This window comes from Vanellus vanellus, assembly GCF_965231255.1.
Source record: "Vanellus vanellus genome assembly, chromosome: 2".
NCBI lineage: Eukaryota > Metazoa > Chordata > Aves > Charadriiformes > Charadriidae > Vanellus > Vanellus vanellus.
The window spans coordinates 46,286,391-46,306,417 of NC_138906.1; the positions used below are offsets into that span (position 1 = coordinate 46,286,391).

The 20,027-nt window shown below is 39.8% G+C and overlaps 1 protein-coding gene across 1 annotated transcript in view; it reads right to left on the reverse strand.

The window, feature by feature from the left end:
* The window catches only part of GADL1 (glutamate decarboxylase like 1), a gene marked incomplete at both ends in the record, with an annotated part of 81,721 nt that extends 64,213 nt beyond the window's left edge, over positions 1–17,508 (reverse strand). Inside the window, 6 exons of the mRNA XM_082479314.1 lie at positions 4,144–4,259; positions 5,701–5,807; positions 6,519–6,609; positions 8,316–8,442; positions 9,243–9,415; positions 17,478–17,508. Of these exons, the coding sequence (XP_082335440.1) occupies positions 4,144–4,259; positions 5,701–5,807; positions 6,519–6,609; positions 8,316–8,442; positions 9,243–9,415; positions 17,478–17,508 (645 nt within the window). The remainder of the gene's footprint in view (positions 1–4,143; positions 4,260–5,700; positions 5,808–6,518; positions 6,610–8,315; positions 8,443–9,242; positions 9,416–17,477) is intronic.
* Positions 17,509–20,027: the final 2,519 nt, after the last annotated feature.

Here is a 20,027-nt window from a genome sequence, read left to right on the forward strand (position 1 = left end):
GTTACTTTTCATACAGGAGGTGAAGCCAGGTGGTTAATTAATTCCATTTTCTTCCAGAGAGTTCACACAAATGCAGTTACTGCAGAACATAATTATGAAAAATGTACAACATTTTAATGTGTGGGTATGAATATATTAAGGGTATTAAAGCCTGTCACGCTTATTTTGATGAGATGGATGATCTCAAAGGGCTCTTTTTCTTTTTGACAAAAAGGTTCCCCCCCACCACCACCACCCTATTTTTAAATAAAAGCATACAAAGATACTACCTGATACTGTCAGGTAGTTTTAAGAAAACTTGATTTTGTAACATGACACATCCATAGAGCCTTTAGGGCTCATTCATTTAGACTTCAGAATAATAAGATACATAGGTGGATAATTAGTCTTACATTACATCGAATTAAATCAATAATGGTAATAATGATTGTAGAGTAGCTGTGTGTTGTTCAGTAGAAGTTTGGAAATGTTTTCAACCGATTAGTGAATCACTTAAAATACAAGTTGCCTCCATCACTGATTTCTATCCATTAGATTCAAATGGAAGGTATGAATCACCAGGAATAATCAGATTCCTCCAAACTGAGAAAGCAGTACACCTGCAAGTTCAGTATACCTGTAAATAGGCAATCACTAAATCATGTATTTTATTATTAAAAAAATGGCACTGGAGACTGGGAGAAAGATAAAAGAGGCTTGAGCACCTGAGAGATTATACCAAAAAGCAGAGGGAAAGGGAAGAATAAAGGGAATATCAAAACAAAACAGGCTGCAAGATGCATTATTTCTCGCCTCCACAGGTACTCCTGTGCCTCTTGGAAAATTTTGTCAGGTCTTCAGTAGGACAGAAAAGGGACATAGACTTGAAATATGTTTGCTTTGAAGAAAAAAAGTAGTCTTTCAGTTATATTGATTGAAAACAGACAAGGATTTCTTTTTTTCCCCTGCTATCATTACTAGAAGCCATTATGCTAAACCACATCACAGCATTTTAAGAAAAAAAATATACCAGAGAATATTTAGCAGCCCCAGTCACAACAGCGTCAACTAATTCTCTTGTTTATAGTTCCCTTTCCAAAAAAAAAAAAAAAAAGAAAAATATCCAGATAAAAGGTATTATTTGTATCTAGATTATATATGTAATTTTAAATAACAACTTTAAATACTGTGAGTTCAGATGACTCTTGCCTTGTCCTTTGCAATATTGTTTGTTTGGACACATTATTAAATCTGTTGCCATTTGTAGTAAGAAATGAATGCCTTTGAGCACAAGATCAAATTGGCATAGCGCATTTAAGATGTGCTGCTGTACTCTTTTAACTATAGCTAGACAGTTTTCTTTTCCTAATAACATTTGCAAAGACAAGGTACTTTCCCTGTGTGCTCATTAAAACAGAAGATAAATTGGTATTTTCTTGATTTTGAAAATTTCCTAGAAACTTGATTGCATAAAGCAATTACATTATTATGAGATTGTTTTATTACTCATTTTTGTCTGTTGTAATTTCAACAGGGGACAGCATGGTGAGTTAATGTTGTGTTCTCTCACTTTATTACTTTCATGATCAAGTTGCACTGGGGAGGAATTTAGTTTCATTGCATCTAAAAAACTGCTCATATCAGCATGCACGTTTCAACTGTTTACACATCCTCTCCTACCCTCAGTTACCTCAATTTTAGCAGATTTCTACTTTTCAGATCGATGCAATACATTCTTGCATCAGAATAAAGTTCAGATGGGACTCAAACAGCAAAAAGTGATAAAAAGGTAGGCTAACTACAGCTGTATTCAGCTCCTACAGAGCCACAAATCATGCCTCAAGGAAGTGGGATATAACAATTTCTCTGCTACCGCTACTGCCTCAAGAGGAATCACTCTGTAATGCTCCAGCAAGGGAACCAACGGAGTGGTAGCATAAAGAGCGTTCATTGTGTATCACCAAAATTTTAAGTAGCTAAACATTTTACTTGCAGGAACAAAGAGCCTTTTTGTTCCCAACGGCCAAACAGAGCATAGGAGGACCTTGGGTGGGTCACACATTAAACATACACCTTCATGTTATCCAAGAACATACAAAAAATACATAGCCTCAGATCACATAAAATTAAGTCACCGACAAGTCCGTGCATTCCCCTGCTCTACAAAAAAGCAACTCTTTCAGTCTGCCAAGTGCCAGACTGAAACTTTGGGACTTGGCACATCAAGGCAAAAATCATTTCATTTGAACACAGTGTTGAAGCCAAGCCCAACACCGGCACCAGCGCCTTGAGCAGCCGTGTGTTTTGATTCCTTATCGATACTCTCAGTTCATTACAGCCTCATGGCTTTTCCGAGCCAACACAGTTTGCCTGATTCACTTCAAAGAGAAACACAGGTTAACTTCTCCAGGATGGTTTTTTCAATCATTTGCCTGGTCAGTGCAAAACAGGTCTATGTCCTCCAAGACACACACACAAAAAGAGCAACTGAAAATGAAAATAAATAAAATAAAAAGAAGAGCGTGAGACACAAGCACTTATATACTTCTATTTAGCGTAGGCCATTTACTAAATATATTCTCAATAATATGATATATCTGAACTAAACAAACTTCCAAAAGGTAATATTAACTTGGACTCAGTACAAGCTGATCTAAAATAAGGATACACTAATATGCACATCTCCTACCTCATAACCATGAATAAATGCTACAGATCTTAGGCAACGGTCCCAACTATTAACAATGGCAGTTTTACAGCAAGTGATTACTGAGTACAGAAGACAACATGGTTTTGTGAATCAAGCAAAGTATTAGAGATCAAGAGCATTGCCTTACAAATAATTTCCCAATTTATTTTTCCTGGTCAGTTGCATGTTTTATGGTTTTGGTCTTTCTGGAGAAGCAAAGATACCAAGACAAATTTATTCTGTGAGTCAAGTAAAATTCCTTTTTTCATTAAGTTAAATGCTTGTTTATTTTGGAGTAAGGGAGTGTGTATTTTATTTAAATCTTGGAATGAAATCTTGCAGCTTCATGATAAAAATTCTGTGCGCGTCATCTCAAAAGCATTAAAGGAACACGTTTCAACCTCATTTTTTCCTCCTTAGCTATTTTTAAGATGTAACATGATGGATTAAGTATGAACTGGCATGTCATTTCATACACACTCTTTTCAGAAAGAAAAAAAAACCCTTAAATATATTTTGCCTGGAAAAAAAATCCCTTTATTTAGGACATTTGGATTCCATTCCAAAATATATGTGGTATCTTGGACAACTTATGCAATGCCTTCATCCCTCAGGCCTCTTCAAAATAAGCCTTTCTCGTCTATTTACACTGCAAACAGTTTGGAGCATAAATTTAAGAGCTAAAATCATTCAAGTAACTATATACTCCCTAGTACAACAAGGTTCTCGCTTCCACTGGGACCTTTATACAGTGGACTCAGAATTAATAGCAACTCTGCACTAATCAAATGATAAACTCTTAAAATTGGAGGGACGGTTAAGAGAAAAACACGTCTAAAAAAGTTAGATTCAGAATAAATGTATGACTATTACTCAACCTTCCCAGGCAGTTTAAACAGATATTATTCAAAAACTTTAAGAGTAACCACATATTTTCAGTTATTTAAAGAAGAGCTGTCTAAAGATCCAGCAGGCTTTTCTTAAATGCTTTACAGTGGTTTTGGTTCTCTACCACGGGCAGCCTATACTCAGACATAGGGCAGAGAGGGAGCTGCAGAGAGACATATCACAGGTTCACAAGTGCTCAGCTTATTCCAAATTAAACCTGCAGGGGGAAAAAAAAAAAAAAAAAAAAAAGCTTTGACATCTAAAACCTGCTAGACTTTATGCTGTGGGAAATCAAATGCTGCAGACCTCTACAACATCCCACATACATTCCGTACAGGTTTGCCCCACATACAACCTATTCTTACATCAGCAGTTTCCAAGAGCAGGAACATCTGTGTTTGTGTTCTGCAAGGAAGGAAGCTTCTGCAGGGAAATTTACCATCAGACTTCTCCACTTAGCTCAAATATTCCACATCATATACTGATGACAAACTTATTGTACCAGTCCCCTATCAGATACAGAAACGATATCATTTTGCAGCCATTGAAAAATGAAGTTCAAAAAGCTTTTTTGGTTTTGTTTTTACCTCTTCCGAAGCGAACAGGACTAGCCTTGGCAAACCCGAAAGCCCTTTTTCCTTTATCTCAGGACAAAATCTGTATCTTGCCAAGTTCATAGCGTACATATTAGAAACGGAGCCACCTGCAGAAAAAGACATATAAATACCATATTAGCCACAGTCCTAGTTTGACCTATCCGGGGGAAAAAAAAAAAACAACGTAGAATTAGCCTTTAGATGCATGCATCATAGCTCGTGTCCTCCTCAGGAGCCTACAGACATAAAAGGACCTTTGGGCTCTGCAGCATGCATGGAAACAGAGGTGATGGGTACACTCTTTGGGCATATTTCCTGAAGAATAAGAACTGTGCCCAAACAGAGCCCTCCTTGACAGAGGACACGCTGCAACAGCTCCTTCCCATTTACACTAAAGCAGTGCCGGTTCAGCTGCCTGCACGGGGCTCAGCTGTGGCTGTGCGGTACAGAGCCTAGGAGATCTTTTGGGCAACCAGGCCTCAGAGTACTATGGGAAGAAAAAGGCCATTAGGGGGATTAAAAAAAAAAAGTGAATGAACCGGAAAAATCTGCAAAGTAAGAGCTGGACAGGTTTTATTCACTTAAAAGAGCAAAATAAGAAAAACCCTTCCATAAAACCAGCACAAAAAGGTACAATTCATTTATCTTTTGACTCTACCTCAGTAAGTTTTAATTATGCAATTCTGCAGAAAAAGTAAGGGTTCCACTGAAAATACACATCAAATCTGAGGTAAAAAAAATCCACATCATTAAGATATTTTAAACTAAAATCCCCTAATTTTTATTTTTATTTATTTTTCTACTACTTACATGTGGGCTAGAATTACTGACTTTGTATTGGTTTTGGAGGGGGGGGAGGTGTTAAATCCATTTGCTCATTTAATTTCTCTTCTCACCCCCAAATTAGATAGAAAAGCTTTACATCTAGCAGAGTAATTTGTTATCTGAATAATCAGTGGACTAATATTATTATGCTTCATTACCTCCATACACTGGGCTGGAATGCTGCTTTACGGAACATCTGAAAACTGTGGCTTCTCAAGGAGCTTAAGAAATATCTATTTGGTTGGCCTTACTCGTAACATCTCAAAAAACTATCTACACTCAAAGGAGTTAAGCTCACGACTCTCCCACTAAGATAAACACTGGCTCCCCCAGTTGATAGGCAGGATACATAGATCAGTGCCCTCAGGCACCACTGGCTGGTGTCCACCTGGTAAATCAGCTCCCTGTCTGTCAACCAATTTGACTCAGTCCAATGAGACTGTTGGTATTGTTGTTAATAAGGTCAGGAAGGGCATCAGTTACAAACAATTAATTTCCACATAATTATATTTAACGTAGAACTGTTTTCATTCATCTGCTGACCAGATTCACAGGATTATTACTAGAAACACAGAGAATAAGCCTGGATGAAATAGGGGGCATGTGGTTGCATCATTGGATTTTTGCATGCATTTTCAAATATTCTATACAAATCAAATGTTCGTGGCATGACTGTATTAGTTGATTTATAATGACTCAACTTGAAATCTGAACTGTTCCTACCTGGATTAAATATGCCATCGCCTTCTTCCCAGCCTATGAACTCAATCATTTTCTTGATGACTGCTTCTTCCACCAACAGAAACACAGGGGATACTTCATATGTATATCTGAACAAAAATAAAGACATCATGATTGATATTAAGACTACAGAACTCATGCCACAGAATATTGCTAAAACTAGGTAAATGTTTCTTGCACTTTTCTCTAATCTATCAGAAGCTGACCACCATCAGCAGTAAAACTCTAAACTAAAACCACTATGGATCTGACCCAGTAGAGCAATTGCTTATTTCCTGACAGCATCACATTGACACTTCCACTCTCAAAGTAATACATCAGAGTTTGCTTTTAATGTAGGTCTCCCGCTTAAATTTCAGCTATAAAGACCTATTGCACACAACAATTACTTCACATTTGCAAGTGAACAGTAGACAGGTAACCATTTGCATTCAACTCTGTGCAGAATGCTTCAAAGGAAACCAACAACTGAGTAAATCTGATTAATTCATTTTTATGCACTAAGCAAAAAAAAAAAAGTCCAGTTTTAAAAGTGTTGAATAACAAAGAGCTCTCCTCATAAGCCCCACCTCATAAACTAGAAAGAAGGCCTCATCAATTTAGCCAAGTTTCTGGTAAAGTACTCACTCGGCCAATCTAAACAGTTTTCTCTCCCAAATTCCTGCACAATTCCTACCTCCTCTGTAACACTGAAAACAGAAATCACAAGGCAGGGATGACAGACTGACAGACACACAAAAAAGCTGTTATTCCAAAACGCATGCTAATTTGTGATCAAGAGGACAAAGAACCATACTTACACACTTGGGTTCAGTGCTTCTGTAATGAAACGAGCCACTAACGAGTAGTAATCTATTCCAGCATACAGCTGATTGAAAAATCTTGGATGACCTGAAAATACAGACTAAAAGTAAGCAAGGACAGGATATACATGAAAAGAGAACATATAACAGGCCCTCTCAGCTGAACCCTGATCAGTGCAAACTGCAATTCACTCCACCATTCTCTCAGTATTTTCTGGACTTACTGTCCCTTTCTTAAGTTAGGCAATCCTTTGAAAATAAATTTAATAATCACTTTCAGGTCCCCAAACAATGTTTGAGAGATGCAAGTAGTGCACTGAATGTATGTGGGTTGTTCACAAGTTTTATAAATCAAAAAAAGAGAAGGGATTGACAACTGAGTATACACAGCAGCTTTTAACAGTGGTCTTGAGAGGCCACAATGGATACTCAGCCAAATTTTGCTAAGCAGTAGAAAATAGGAACCTGCCAGTCTCAGGCAACTACGCCTGTGCTCCCACCAAAGTCTCCATATTGATGGAGAGAGGCGGTATAACAGCTTGGAAAAACTTGCTGCAGACTTAAAATGACAAGTTCAGAGAATTTGTTTACCTGCCTTGAAACTCTGAGCTATAACTAATTATGAGAAAAGCTATACTATTGCTGACCATAAAAACAAGTCAGTTCAGCAGTGGGATCACCACCTATATTTTAATCGACAGCACAGTACTTTTACATGCAAAACCAGGTAAGATGTGTGGTTCCATTTATATTTTATCTGGGGCTTCAATAAGTGTTTATACTTAGATTAAAGACTATTTGCACAATGTATTTTGATATACACTATGTCACCTTAGAAAGGATATTGTAACAAATGAAAATCTGAAGGCAATTCACAAAAGATAAACAGAACACCTTCCAGTAACTCAGTTATTATATCTGCATATTATTAGTGCACTTCCCCTGTAGATCAGTATTGCTACTTTTCCATGGTTTTCAAAGGCATGTGTTCCGTCGCAAAATTATCTTACGGTTTTACTTTGTAGCAATAGTGACTGCAGCAAGGAACATGCCCTGGAAATGCGCAACTAACTAGATCAAACGTCCTTCTCTTCTCACTTTCCTAAACACAGCCTAAGCTACGCCACATCTGAAATCCTGAGCTACCGATCCACAGCACTATTTCCTGAACAGATGTTATTCATCCCTTTTCGCTAGGATTGAATTATACTACACATGCTGCAGGAAGGTTAGCCGTAGAGAACTAATTCTGCAGAGCTGTGGTGTACTGTCTCCGAAACACTGCAGGCTCTCTTCTCACAGTGTCTGCAACAGGAATTACTGCCTATCAGCAAATTAGCACCCCATAAGATTATTGCTCAAGAAGAGCAATAGTAAATGTAGTGTAATTATCACTGAGAACGAAGGATGGCGAGTCCACTCCTCACCACTCAGACAGCAGGAAACCACACACAGAGGTCCGTCTCCCGCCTGTTTTGCTATACTGTTATATCATATCAGTCTAGGTGACTTTCACCAGACTTCAAAACGACAGAATCTGCCACTAATGTCAATGGCATTACAGGAATTAGTTTTCGATTAGTTTGCTGTGATTACACGTTTTAGTCAAACCCATGGTGACCAGCATTCAATCAAACAACTGAAGCACAGCCAAATGTTTGCATACTTGTATAGGCAGGCAGAAAATAAACATTCACACTCCCAGTTCCCTGAAAGGCGACAGAACTTTGTAAACATTATCCTGTCTTCCCAGGTTAGCATACAAAATAACTTCACTAGAAATCACATTCTTACTGGTTTTGACGCTGTATTGTATAACATCCCGGCAGAGCTGCAAGAGTTTCTGATGAGATTCTCCAGTGTCCCTCATCTCCAGGTCAAGAATCTCCTTCAGTGTTTCGGGGGCTCGCCATTCACAAACCTAGCGATGGGGATGGGGGAGACACCGGCAGTGAACAGGCTAGACAACAGGAAGAGGTTATAAAGGTGCAAGGTAAGCCCCACACTCAGCACCGGTTTCACAAAACTGCCCATTGCAGTGCCGCACGCCACCAGAAAATATCTCTGGTAAACTGGTCTCACGGGATCTTAGTTTCATGGTGTCTCAGGCGCTGCTTGACCATAAAAATCAGAGTCGGGAATGCTGGAAGGCAGAAGAGCAACAGGTCTGCGGGTCAAATTCTGTCCTTAGCTAAGGATTTGTAATCACGGCATTTTCAGATGCTGTTCTGCCAAGCAGCGGGAGAAACCGGCGCATGCCCAAAGGCAAGCATGTTTTATTTCCAGTCCCTCTTCCCATAGAGCCCATAAGCAGAGGTTCTACGAAACCCATAGCAATCTCATAACCTTGCCCTTTCACAGTGGTACCACATGCACTGCTCCTCCTCCAATACTAGTGCCCCTGAGAAGAAAAGAAGTAACTCCCCCCACCCCAAACAAGAAAAACACTGCACCCATTTGTCATCTCAGAGAAAGTGACCTTTGTACTCCAAGATGAAAAAACTCAGTATTTTCTGGCAAATACATATGCTAATTACGTTATTGAAAGGTTTTACAATACAATCTTTTTTAATTTGGAAGGCTGTCTTTATTTCAGAGCCAGGCACAGACTACAAGCAATTTTGAGGCTACTTAAAGTGCAATAAAATACAGCTTCGAAAAAAATTGCTTTACTGTTCATTATCTCTGTTACAAATTCTCAACAACACTCCATGGCTTTACCTTTTCTGTTACATCATCAGCTTTCTGGATGACTTCTTCCATTATAATCTTACAGGCCTCTTCCACAAACTGCTCTCCTGCCTTTGAGTCCATTATTGGACCATTTAGGATGACCCCATCCACCAAAACAGCATTCTTCTTCTTTTGGAGCATCTCCTGTTTGCAAATACCAACTGTAAGATAAATAATTCACCATTAGAGCAAGGCCTGCACAACTAAATCATAAACTAAAAAAAAATAAAAAAATAAAAAAAATATTCCTTCATTGCTGAAGATTTAGTCAAAAAAATTCACATAGACTTTTCACATGTACAAAACTCCTAGATTTTGGTAAAAGAATCTTTGCAGACAAAAACCCCAACGTGTGTTACTTCAAATCTGGATTATTATTATGTAGGTAATAATAACCTACTGTATTGCATCTACTGCTTTCTGCAGCATACAACAGCATGCAAGGCACCTTCCCAACACAGTGGAAAATACAGTTCCGGCCTAGAACACGCTACAGCTGGATAAACAGAAATAAAGTGCAAGATCAGAGGCATTTTTCTTAGCTGCAACTGATTCCATCCACACGCTCCCTCCTGCTCCCCTTTTCTTCATGAAATAAGTTCCAGCTTCATTTCCCAGATCTTTATGCTGCTCCTTCCCACCAGCCAGTCCTATTGCTCTGAGTCTTCTGCATCCTTTACAGGGTGCTTCACTGACCCACGCTCCATGAAGATAAAACCTTTTGAGATAGCTGTAAATATCACACACCTGTACTTCTCTCCTTTCAGCCCTTATCCTATTAAGTGCCCTTAGTCACTAATTACAGTAATTTGCTGTGCAGATTATCTTGTTTGTTCACTTCAGGAGAGTCTGTCTTGTGGATACGTGAGGGAGAAGAGATCATCATTGATGTGTTCCATAAACACATTGCTACTTCCTGCTTTACATTACTTCTGAAAGCAGATCCAAGATGCTTATAAGACACTGGCCAGCAGTGGCAACCACATATCCATTTCATGTATTGATTTCATACATCAAGATCAGGACTCCGGTTTTAATCAACGTAAGGATAAAGACGAAAGTGAGACATTTGGAGATATCAAGGGAACAGACGTTTGAAACAGTATAGCGCTGAAAGGAGAAGCGGTAGCTACCATATCCAAATTATCTGGGTTACAGACAGCGCCAGTCCGCTGGCCTTGCCCTAGAATAGCTAAGATCTATGAAGCCAAGCAGCATTGCCTTGGAGGGTCTTCTTCAGCTACGGTGAGGACGGTGGAAGGGTGAAGATGTATGAAGGAGAAAGTTTTATGCCCAAAACAACTTTATCTTCTGATTTACCTTTTGCTCCAGTTATAAAATACGTAAGAAATGTAGCTTTTTCACAGGTCTAAACAAACAACTGACTTTCCAGAAGACTGCGAGACACTGCAGTCTGGCACATTCATCATTCTTATCATAATTACAGTTCCTCATGCGCAGGAGGATACACAAGAACAACAATGCTGCCTAGAAAGGTGAATGACTTCGAGGTCCATTGATTGAAAGAAACCCTGTCAATCCCATGAGCTTTTATTTACTGATGACTCAGAGAAGCTATTCCATTCACTTTCACCTATGAGGAGAGATATGACAAACAAGATGAAATTCTAACATGAGATGGAACCTTAGGTTTCCCATAGCACTGATGACAAAAATGAGAACCCCACCCTCTGCGTTTCTGAAATTACTTCTAATTTTAATTTTTTTTCTGAACAAAGTAGTCTTCAGCACATTGTTATAGGAGAGGCATAAATGTTCTTGTGGGACGCTTACAGAACAAGCAAGTAAACAATACTCCATCTTCTACAGGCAAAGAGGGAAAATCCCAGACATCAGAAATGTCGATTCTCATCATGTTTCACAGCACACCACAGCAGAGGCACTGCACAGAAACTGCAGCTTTGAAAAAGTTTTAGAGGTTTCTCTCTGAAAACACAAACTAGTAGGTCAACTTTACAAGACTTAAAAGACCAGGTATTAACAAGGAATTGGAAGACACCAGGTCTTTTGACAGACAGAACAGGGACTATTTTTGGATTTAAGAGTTAGATATTTGATGTATAAATAGATGCCTTAAAAAAATAATAATAATCTCAGCCTTGCCACCTCCTGGAGATGCTAACATCTCCATGATCTCCATGTATGTCAAAGGTGTTTTGTTTCTATTAAAAAGAGGACGGGATCTGAAAAAACTTTATAGAAAATTAATATCTATCATAGACCACAGATATTGATAATTCCTTTTGTTACAGGAAGAAGAGACGGCAGAGCAAGAGAACTCACTCCTTTTTTCGCTTTGCTCCCCCCCTTGGGTCTCTGATAGAACCAGAGCTGTGCAAAAGCTTTCTGTTGGTATCTTCATCAGCCCCATTTCTTATACTTTTGCAGAGATGTGATACTAGTACTTCCATGACTTTACAATGATCTCTTCCATGGATTCTGTGAAAAGCAAAACAGAACTTTACATTACTTTTTCTACCAGGTCTTTAGGGGGCCGGGTGACGTGTCTAACAACAGTTCCCTATTTGAAGCAGGTCTATTCCCCTCTACACATAGTTTTACAGTCTCCATAGGACACTTTGTGGAGCCTGAGGAAGAAGACATCCCCTGGAAAATGGATGACAGCCTAAACCTAGTCCCAACACATCTGTCTTGGGTCTCAGGCAGTCTATGAAGCAGCAAGGCCAAGCAGAGGAGTCAGAAGGAAGGGAAGAAAAAGAGCCTTCACTTCAACAGCAATTTACTTGTGTAAGGCTGCACCAAAGAGTTCAGGACTTAGCCTACAATACATTTCATGAAATAATACACCTTGCAATTATTGACCACTTCGTCAATAATTTTTTTTGTTATCATTTACCATTTCAATCTGAGCTTGCTGAGCTAAATTCTGCCCTGGAACACACCATAAGACTATTACTGAGAATTAATATGAACAACTATTTCACAATCAGCAGCTAAAATCAAGCCCCAAACAAACACATTTTCAGAGGTAAAGGTCTTCAGGTTTTGCAAGTCACTATTTAATACAGAAATAGACTCCCAAGCAGACTCAGAAAACAGACTTCCAAAAAGTATATCAAATGCAATTTCAGCCAAATGGCTGCAGGCTTGAAACAGCACTAACACTTTACCAAATAGAAGTGCTTCAAACCAGAAATTAAGGATTATTGACTGTTCAAGATACCGTTCTGCAAAAGGGAAGACTCGATCCTGCTCCAATTGAAAGTAATTGGGCATTTAGCCACTGGCTTCAGCAGCAGCAGAATCAAGCCCATAATTCTCACATTTCATCCTGAATGAAATATTCTATTACAGAAGCCTAAGGATTTCCAACCAGCATTTCATTTTTATGATCAATATTATTTTCCCAGCAGAAAACATCAATTAATTGGAGCTGAAATTATGTACAGAAAAATAAACATTTTTCAGATGTTTCCATATCTTTATGTAAGCACTACCAAGTATTTTAAAAGCTGCATCTGTGTTTCCATAAACATAGAGAAACTTTCACTGCTGAATTCTTGCACTACAAAAAGAAACTGGAGCCTTGTACTTGGCACGTTCTGACAACATTTGGGAGAGTAGAATAAAAACGCCCAGAAAGATTTACTGCTCGCAAGGAAAAGGCAGAAACAGAAGGGGGGGGGTGTGAAAGAGTAGCCTGTGCTTGAATGCCACAGCCAAATCCTGTTCAGTGGACACTGTACTACCGCCACTGACTATTCAATTGAAAGCAAAAGGCTGGCTTTGACCAAAGGCTGGTTTCTGCTTTGTAACAAATCAAAGAATCATAGAATCATAGGGTTGGAAGGGACCTCTGGAGATCATCTAGTCCAACCACCCTGCCAGAGCAGGGCCACCTTAGAGCAGGTTGCACAGGAATGCGTCCAGGCGGGTTTTGAATATCTCCAGAGATGGAGACTCCACCACCTCCCTGGGCAGCCTGTTCCAGTGCTCTACCATCCTCAAGGTAAAGAAGTTCCTCCTCATGTTTAGGTGGAACTTCCTATACTCAAGTTTGTGCCCATTACCTCTTGTCCTGTTACTGGGCACCACCGAAAAGAGCCTGGCCCCATCGTCCTGGCACCCACCCTTTAAGCATTTATAAGCATTGATCAGGTCCCCCCTCAACCGTCTTTTTTCCAGACTAAAGAGACCCAATTCCCTCAGTCTTTCTTCATAAGAGAGGTGTTCCAGTCCCCTAATCATCTTGGTAGCCCTATGCTGCACCTTCTCCATGCAGTAATAATTGACAGCATTAATCAGAAACAAATTTTAAATTACTTCATCCTGTATGATCTAGCCGTTGATCTCTCAGACCTCAGTATTTTCATTCAGCGTGTCCAGCAAAAGAAACCAAGTGAACTTCAGTGTCAACACCACCATGTTTAACAGATTACTGTGATGCCGTATCACATATCAAAGCATTAACACACCAACCTCTCCGATACTATGCTGCTATTTGAGTCCCTTGGCATACATAGTCTTTAAAGACACTTTTGTTTCTTTAATCAGTGCTTTCTGTATGTTTACAACTGAAGTAAAGGCACTCCATTTTTAAGGCAAAATACCTTTCTTAGTAAACTGGTTTCCCAGGCCGAGCAAAGGAGATGCAGGTTTATTAGAATCCATCATACAAGTTGATTTGGTATCCTGGGAAAGTCACCCATATGAAAAAAAAAAAAAAAAGTAGGCACAGGTATGGTAGGGCTCATGCAATTGCCCCTGTACTACATGCTTGTGTTTTGGAGGTTTATGGTCGAGGACCGGGAACAAGTTGGGTGTTACCATTCACGAGGTCTGCAACAGCCCCCCCCGCACACAGGAATCCTCCGACTGTGAAAATGCAAAAGTGACCTTTATAGAGCAGGACCCGAGGAAAACAAAAGTGCTTGTGTCCGGGCTCAAAGGCCCCTGAATAGACTCTTTGAGCACACCGCTAGTGCCGAACAGCAACAATATCACAAACGGGTCCTACTCTCCGTCCCACACCCAAATTTCCCATTCTGAAAGGAAAGGTTGGGAGGAGAAAGAGAAATCTGGAGAGGAACCCCAGTGATGAACATCTGACTGGGAATGTAAGGTCCACGCTAGGACAGAGGTTCTGCTTTCAGAGATGTTTCCAGAGTCCTGAGGGGACACCCTTAATTAGTTGAATGCTCATGACATTGCACCCATTCACTGCATGCCAAGCGCTTGCTATGCACAACAATACTGGGCAGGGTATGCTAAAAAACAGTAATAAAAGAAGCAGACAAAAGTTAAGAAACAAGAATCAGGAATTTTTATGCATCCAAACCTCAGAAATTGATGTTAATATTTAATAACAACTTCTCAATGCCCTAACCAAGTAACTACAGGAATGATTCATGCTGTAACATTTCCAATTAGGAAGAAAGGCTGTGGAGAATTGGAATTCACCTTGATGGAAAACTGAGAAACGGCAGATGCCAACTATGAAATGGAAATCCAAACTCCCTGACCCCAATGAGATTCTCTCAGCTCACATGTTCTAGTTTTTAACATCTGCCAACAGTGTAGGAAGCTTTTATTTTAATTAGAAGGTGCACATTGATAATGAAAATTTAATGAACGTTCCTTTTTCTGTGGGAAAGTGAATATATTTGCGATATCCAAGTCTATCACAGGGACTCTGCTTGGGATAGCAAAGTTAACAACTTCAGGAGTTCAGACTGAAGTGATGAATATGTGTGACCCACACAGAATATAAAGAATCCCTGCGATTTCTCTGCTTCCCACTGGAAAAAAATAGAAGTGAAAATACAATTGTGGGGTTTTTTTTCCAAATCGAAGTCCTGCAACTTGATTTAAAAGAGTTCACGACAGCCTGTAATTTCATGCAAGAACTATATTTTTAGTCATAATATAAAAACAATTTTTAACTCCAGTCTTTCAAAAATCTACTAAGAAAGCAGTAATTTACTAAAACTGATTTTTCTGGGATTCAATGCAAGTTAAAATGTAAAAATAGATTAAAAATCTAAATTTCATTTCAGGAAGTTTTACCTCTACATTCAACTTACAATCAGCTTTTTTACTCTCACTTTTTTTAAGCATCATAAACACTTCCACATTTTCCGTTTCCTCAAAGGATTTCCAATTACTGCTTGCTAACTTACGTCTACAACATTGCTCTGAGATACGTCCTTACTTACTAACACGAGGAAGCTAGCGCATAGTAAATCGGGACGTAACTTTCCAGCCCACTAGATCCTCCAAACTAGTTGTTATGTAGACATTCATAATTTATTACCATATCATGTACAGCAAAGTAGTTCAATCCACTTTCAAAATGGAGCAAGCTGCCTTGCACAGAATATTCTAATGTTGCTGGTCAGATCGGCAGAGACCAGTCACACAGATGAGGGACCTGGTAGGGCTCTGGACCCATCACTTCAGACCGTGCCTGCCTTGATTTTCCTATGTGATTTTGGGAAAACATTCCTGAGCTGCAAGAGGCCAAGCTGCTGGGTGACAACATACCGTGGCAAGTCCCAGTAGAAGACACTGGCAGTCCTTTTGGAGGGCAGCAGCCTGCATGATGCCTGGTAGATGCACAGCTCTGACCACGCTATGCATGCTAGGGTTCACCAATGAGACCGTGTGATCCCTACCCCAGCAAGGCAGCTGAAGGATGCCCAAACAGAGTCCCCATGCCACCTGCAGTCTCACATGATCCCAGTCTTCCATTTCTCCTCTATGAAAGGCAGAAGATGGATAACTTATTTGGAGGGGTTTTTTTGACCACGCCAAAACTTTAGTCAGTCATTTGAGATCAGCATCAGCACTGCAACCAAATACCAGGTACATACGGCGTTTGTTGCTCGCTCTTTCCCCCCTTCGGGCAGGTGTAACAGCTTTTTAACATGACGTATCAGCCCCAAAGGGGGTTCAGTAATCCCTGAACAATGGGTTGGGCCTCCTTGAGAAAAATGAGCTTAAGAAGCTCAATGAGACGTAAACTGTCTTGCAGTGTAACTAGCAGAGGGACGCCAAGCAGCTTATGAGACAACCTTTCTTGTTGAAACCCTGACATTTGCCAATGGATAAGATCATATTTGTGAGGCTTTTCAGCTTACATAAGGTGAGACATGACAAAAGGCAGGGACACCCAAGCTGTAGAGCCAAAAGCTCCTCCAAATTATCTAGATTTAACCGGCCACTTTGTAGAGTTATTGCTGCTTCGCTGACAGACGACCTTGGTCACTACAGACCACTTTGCTCATCATATTTATGGCACTGAAAAACCTCTGGTCCAGTGACTTTTTCTTTAAAGACACCTCTATTTGCTCACACTTGACAAGTTTTTCATTTAAAAAAATCAAAAGCGCATATACTCAAGAAACAGCAATGGAGATGGACATACATACATTTGAACCAGGTCAAAGTCACCATTTTATTACCCTTAGACTAGCCCGGACAATAATCATCAACAGAAACAACCTTCACTGACATGCCACAAAGCAACAACCATCTGCCTTTTAAATGTATTATTCTCTCATTGCACATGTATAAACCACATAAATGTTAAAATGAGATAACTTGTGTGCACAGATGGGAGGATAAAAAAAAGGAGGGAAATGGCCCCAATTTAACCATGTCCTGCTGAGTATCCTTGAGCTATCAATGCTTTACAAACAACTACTTCCAACAACCTCTGCAGTTTGTGACTTGAGACAAAGCAAAAAAGGCCAATATTTAACTTTTGATTTTTGCAAAGCCTGGAGAGGTAGTTTCTGTAAACATTCGGGATGAGCATTAGGACTGACTACCCCAAATCTGACTGCAGCAAGGGAGGGGGAGGAAGTTAGAGAAATACAAAGATACGTATTTCAATGTGTCCATCTTTTCTGTCTTGAACATGTAATAAATGCTTATGGAATACAAATGGTCTGTAAAGAAGCTAGCTGCTTAAAATAATCAAGGGCAGGGAAATTAAGGCACATGAAATCTAAACTGTTTAATAGGCAATAATAGCTGAATCAGTATGCAACAAGATCTCCCAATGCATTAAAAAGCGACAATTATTGGTTGTATAAGTGACAGCTTAAAAGATGCCTTAATCAAGAAAGAAAAATTATTTATTGAACTTCTCAAATGTCAAATTAAGCTTCTTCACTAAATGTTCATTAACTGCCAAGAAAATTCTTATTAATTTTAAGGCACAATGAATGCACTCACACAGAATGGCTTTATTTGATGCAAACTTCATTTCTTGCAAGCCTGTGTTTCCCTTCCTCTGATGAAGTGATATTACCGAAGATCCTAGTATCTTTTTTATCAGATCAGATTTTAAGACACGCGAGAGATCCTATCCCTCCACTCCGACCAAAATACTACCCCAAGTGTCACATTACCAGAGCCTTAAAGTCACCCTAACTTCCAGTACGTTTTACCATGCTTCACATTACACCTGTCTGAGATGGCAACACAGCAACATCTTGCGTTAAATACATGTTTGCTGACTCATCTCCTTCCCCAGTCCGCTGGCAGACACAAACCACATAACGCCCCAAACATACAATATACACAGCAAGCTGCCAGCCAGAAGTTAAAAAGCAGCACCTTGCATAAATGCTGGCTGCTTCCTTCCTCTTGTGGTTTCCAGCTCTGACTGTTTGTTGTACTTGATGAGCGCGTAACTTGCTTGAGACTCTGCTTAATAGACTCAGCCCTTATGCCCCACGAGGGAACATCTCACCTATTATTATTTTTTTCCTCCAAATATAGAATTCTCCAGGCTTTCTCCATGCCAAAACAACCTTGGAAAGCTACCCTGATGACAAAGGACTGAAGGATATATGCAGTCAAGACCCGTTTCTGCAGCGAGGAATAAGAATCTACAACTTGGTCCCCACTCACATGTGGGATTTTACTATCTTTTGTGTTAGTGAAGGCATAGCCTAAAGAATCCTCTTATGCATCCCTGCATAGTCAGTAAGGCTGTGGACAGCGGTGACAATGTCTCAGAGAAATTAGGTTCAAGTAGCAACTAGCAAGATGAGCCTCACAAGCGCTCACTTTCAGATATATTAAAGGTGTTAAAAAAACAATGTCACTGCCCAAGAGCGCTCCCGATGCGTTCACAGCCACAGCAGCCGCTGCAAGGATAACTATGCACTGGGAAACACATCCAAGTGTCCACTGCAATTGTGTCCACTTTGCCAGATGCTCCAGTTGTGCGAAGCAAACACAATGCTACTGCTGCAACAAGCAAGTGCCCTTCAGTCTTGGTCTCCCAGATATTTTCCCATAGAACCTTAACAAGATCCATCTAAAAGCACACAAAATTAGTACTGAAAGGAGAAAGACTGCACATACCACCCCAAAAAGATTTGGTCTTAAGTGCAGATGCACACTTGCTAGAAAAAAAAAAAAAAAAAAAAAATCAGGAGGCAGCGAAGACCTTAACACCTCAAGAACCTGAGCCTCATTTCTCCAATGGCTCTGAATAATGAGCAAAATCTTTCCCCGATCCCAAATCGCCTAAATCCACAAATAATCAGACTACAATCAACACCCCCAGCAAAGGCTACAGTGCATCCCAACTTCCTTCACCTGCCCACTGATGCGAAGTTCGTTCACCAGACAGAAAACATAGCAAATCACCAAAAGTAAAAAGAGGGGACTGGGAGACCAGAGAATTTCTGATGACAGGAAAGTAGGCAGAAGTTATAGATGCTACTCATGAGGAAGATAGAGATACTGAAAAACCTGCAGCAACGAGGGTGGGGATTGTACTATCACTCAACTCATCCTGTCTTACCAGCACAAATCAATGTTTTTGGTAGGAAATTAGACTTTTGGTGGCATACTTCAGAGAATATTTGAACAAGAATGCTTACTCAGCTGAAGGGAACACCAGGATCTCAGTCTTAGTGACTAATAGAAGCTTATCTTTGGTGTTGTCTTGGCAGAGGATATTAAGATAAGCTGCATCTGAAGGGAATCGCTTTCGGAGCTGCTGCCACTCGTACAGTACTGCTGCTGCTACTCATACAGTACAGCCTTAAGCTACTGTGCACCCGAGAACATATCTACTGCACAGTAGAGTTGTCATGGAACTTTACAAAGACATTCAATTTACAGCAAATTAAGAAAAAGGGAATCGTAGTCCTTAAATAAGAAGTTTCTGGAGTTCTTGTATTTTTTCAATTTCAAATATACTATGTTTGTTTGGAGATTTTCCACTGATAAGAGTGCTAATGACTTGAGTCACCCATGAATGGGAGACACTGAACTTTTGGGAGACAAGCTAGGAGACTTTCTCGACCTGGGAGTAAAACCTTTTTTTTAGTATTTCATCCATGCTTAGGGTAAAACCAAAAGAAACATACTAGATCCCAAGCCTTTTTGACTGTTTTCATAAAAGATGCCCAATTTGGGATAAGCGGAGAAACTCTTATCAAGAATATTGATCTTGTGGGGGAGAGGACTGCCATCTGCAAACACTTTTACTGTTTTCTGACTTAGCAACCAGTTTCCACTCACAAGATGAAGGAATTCCTCATTTCTTAACCTTGCAAATAAAGGCATACCACAATTTAGTCTCTTTTCATTTTCAAGGCTTCTACAGAAGTCTCATTATCGTATTAGCCATCGGACTTCCACATTGCCAACTTTCATAAACACACAGTCAACTTTTATTTTTCACTACATAATGATGCAAGGCCTTCCTGTTAATGCAGGCAAACAAGTTAACTTGATAATACATTTATAAAACAAGATTAA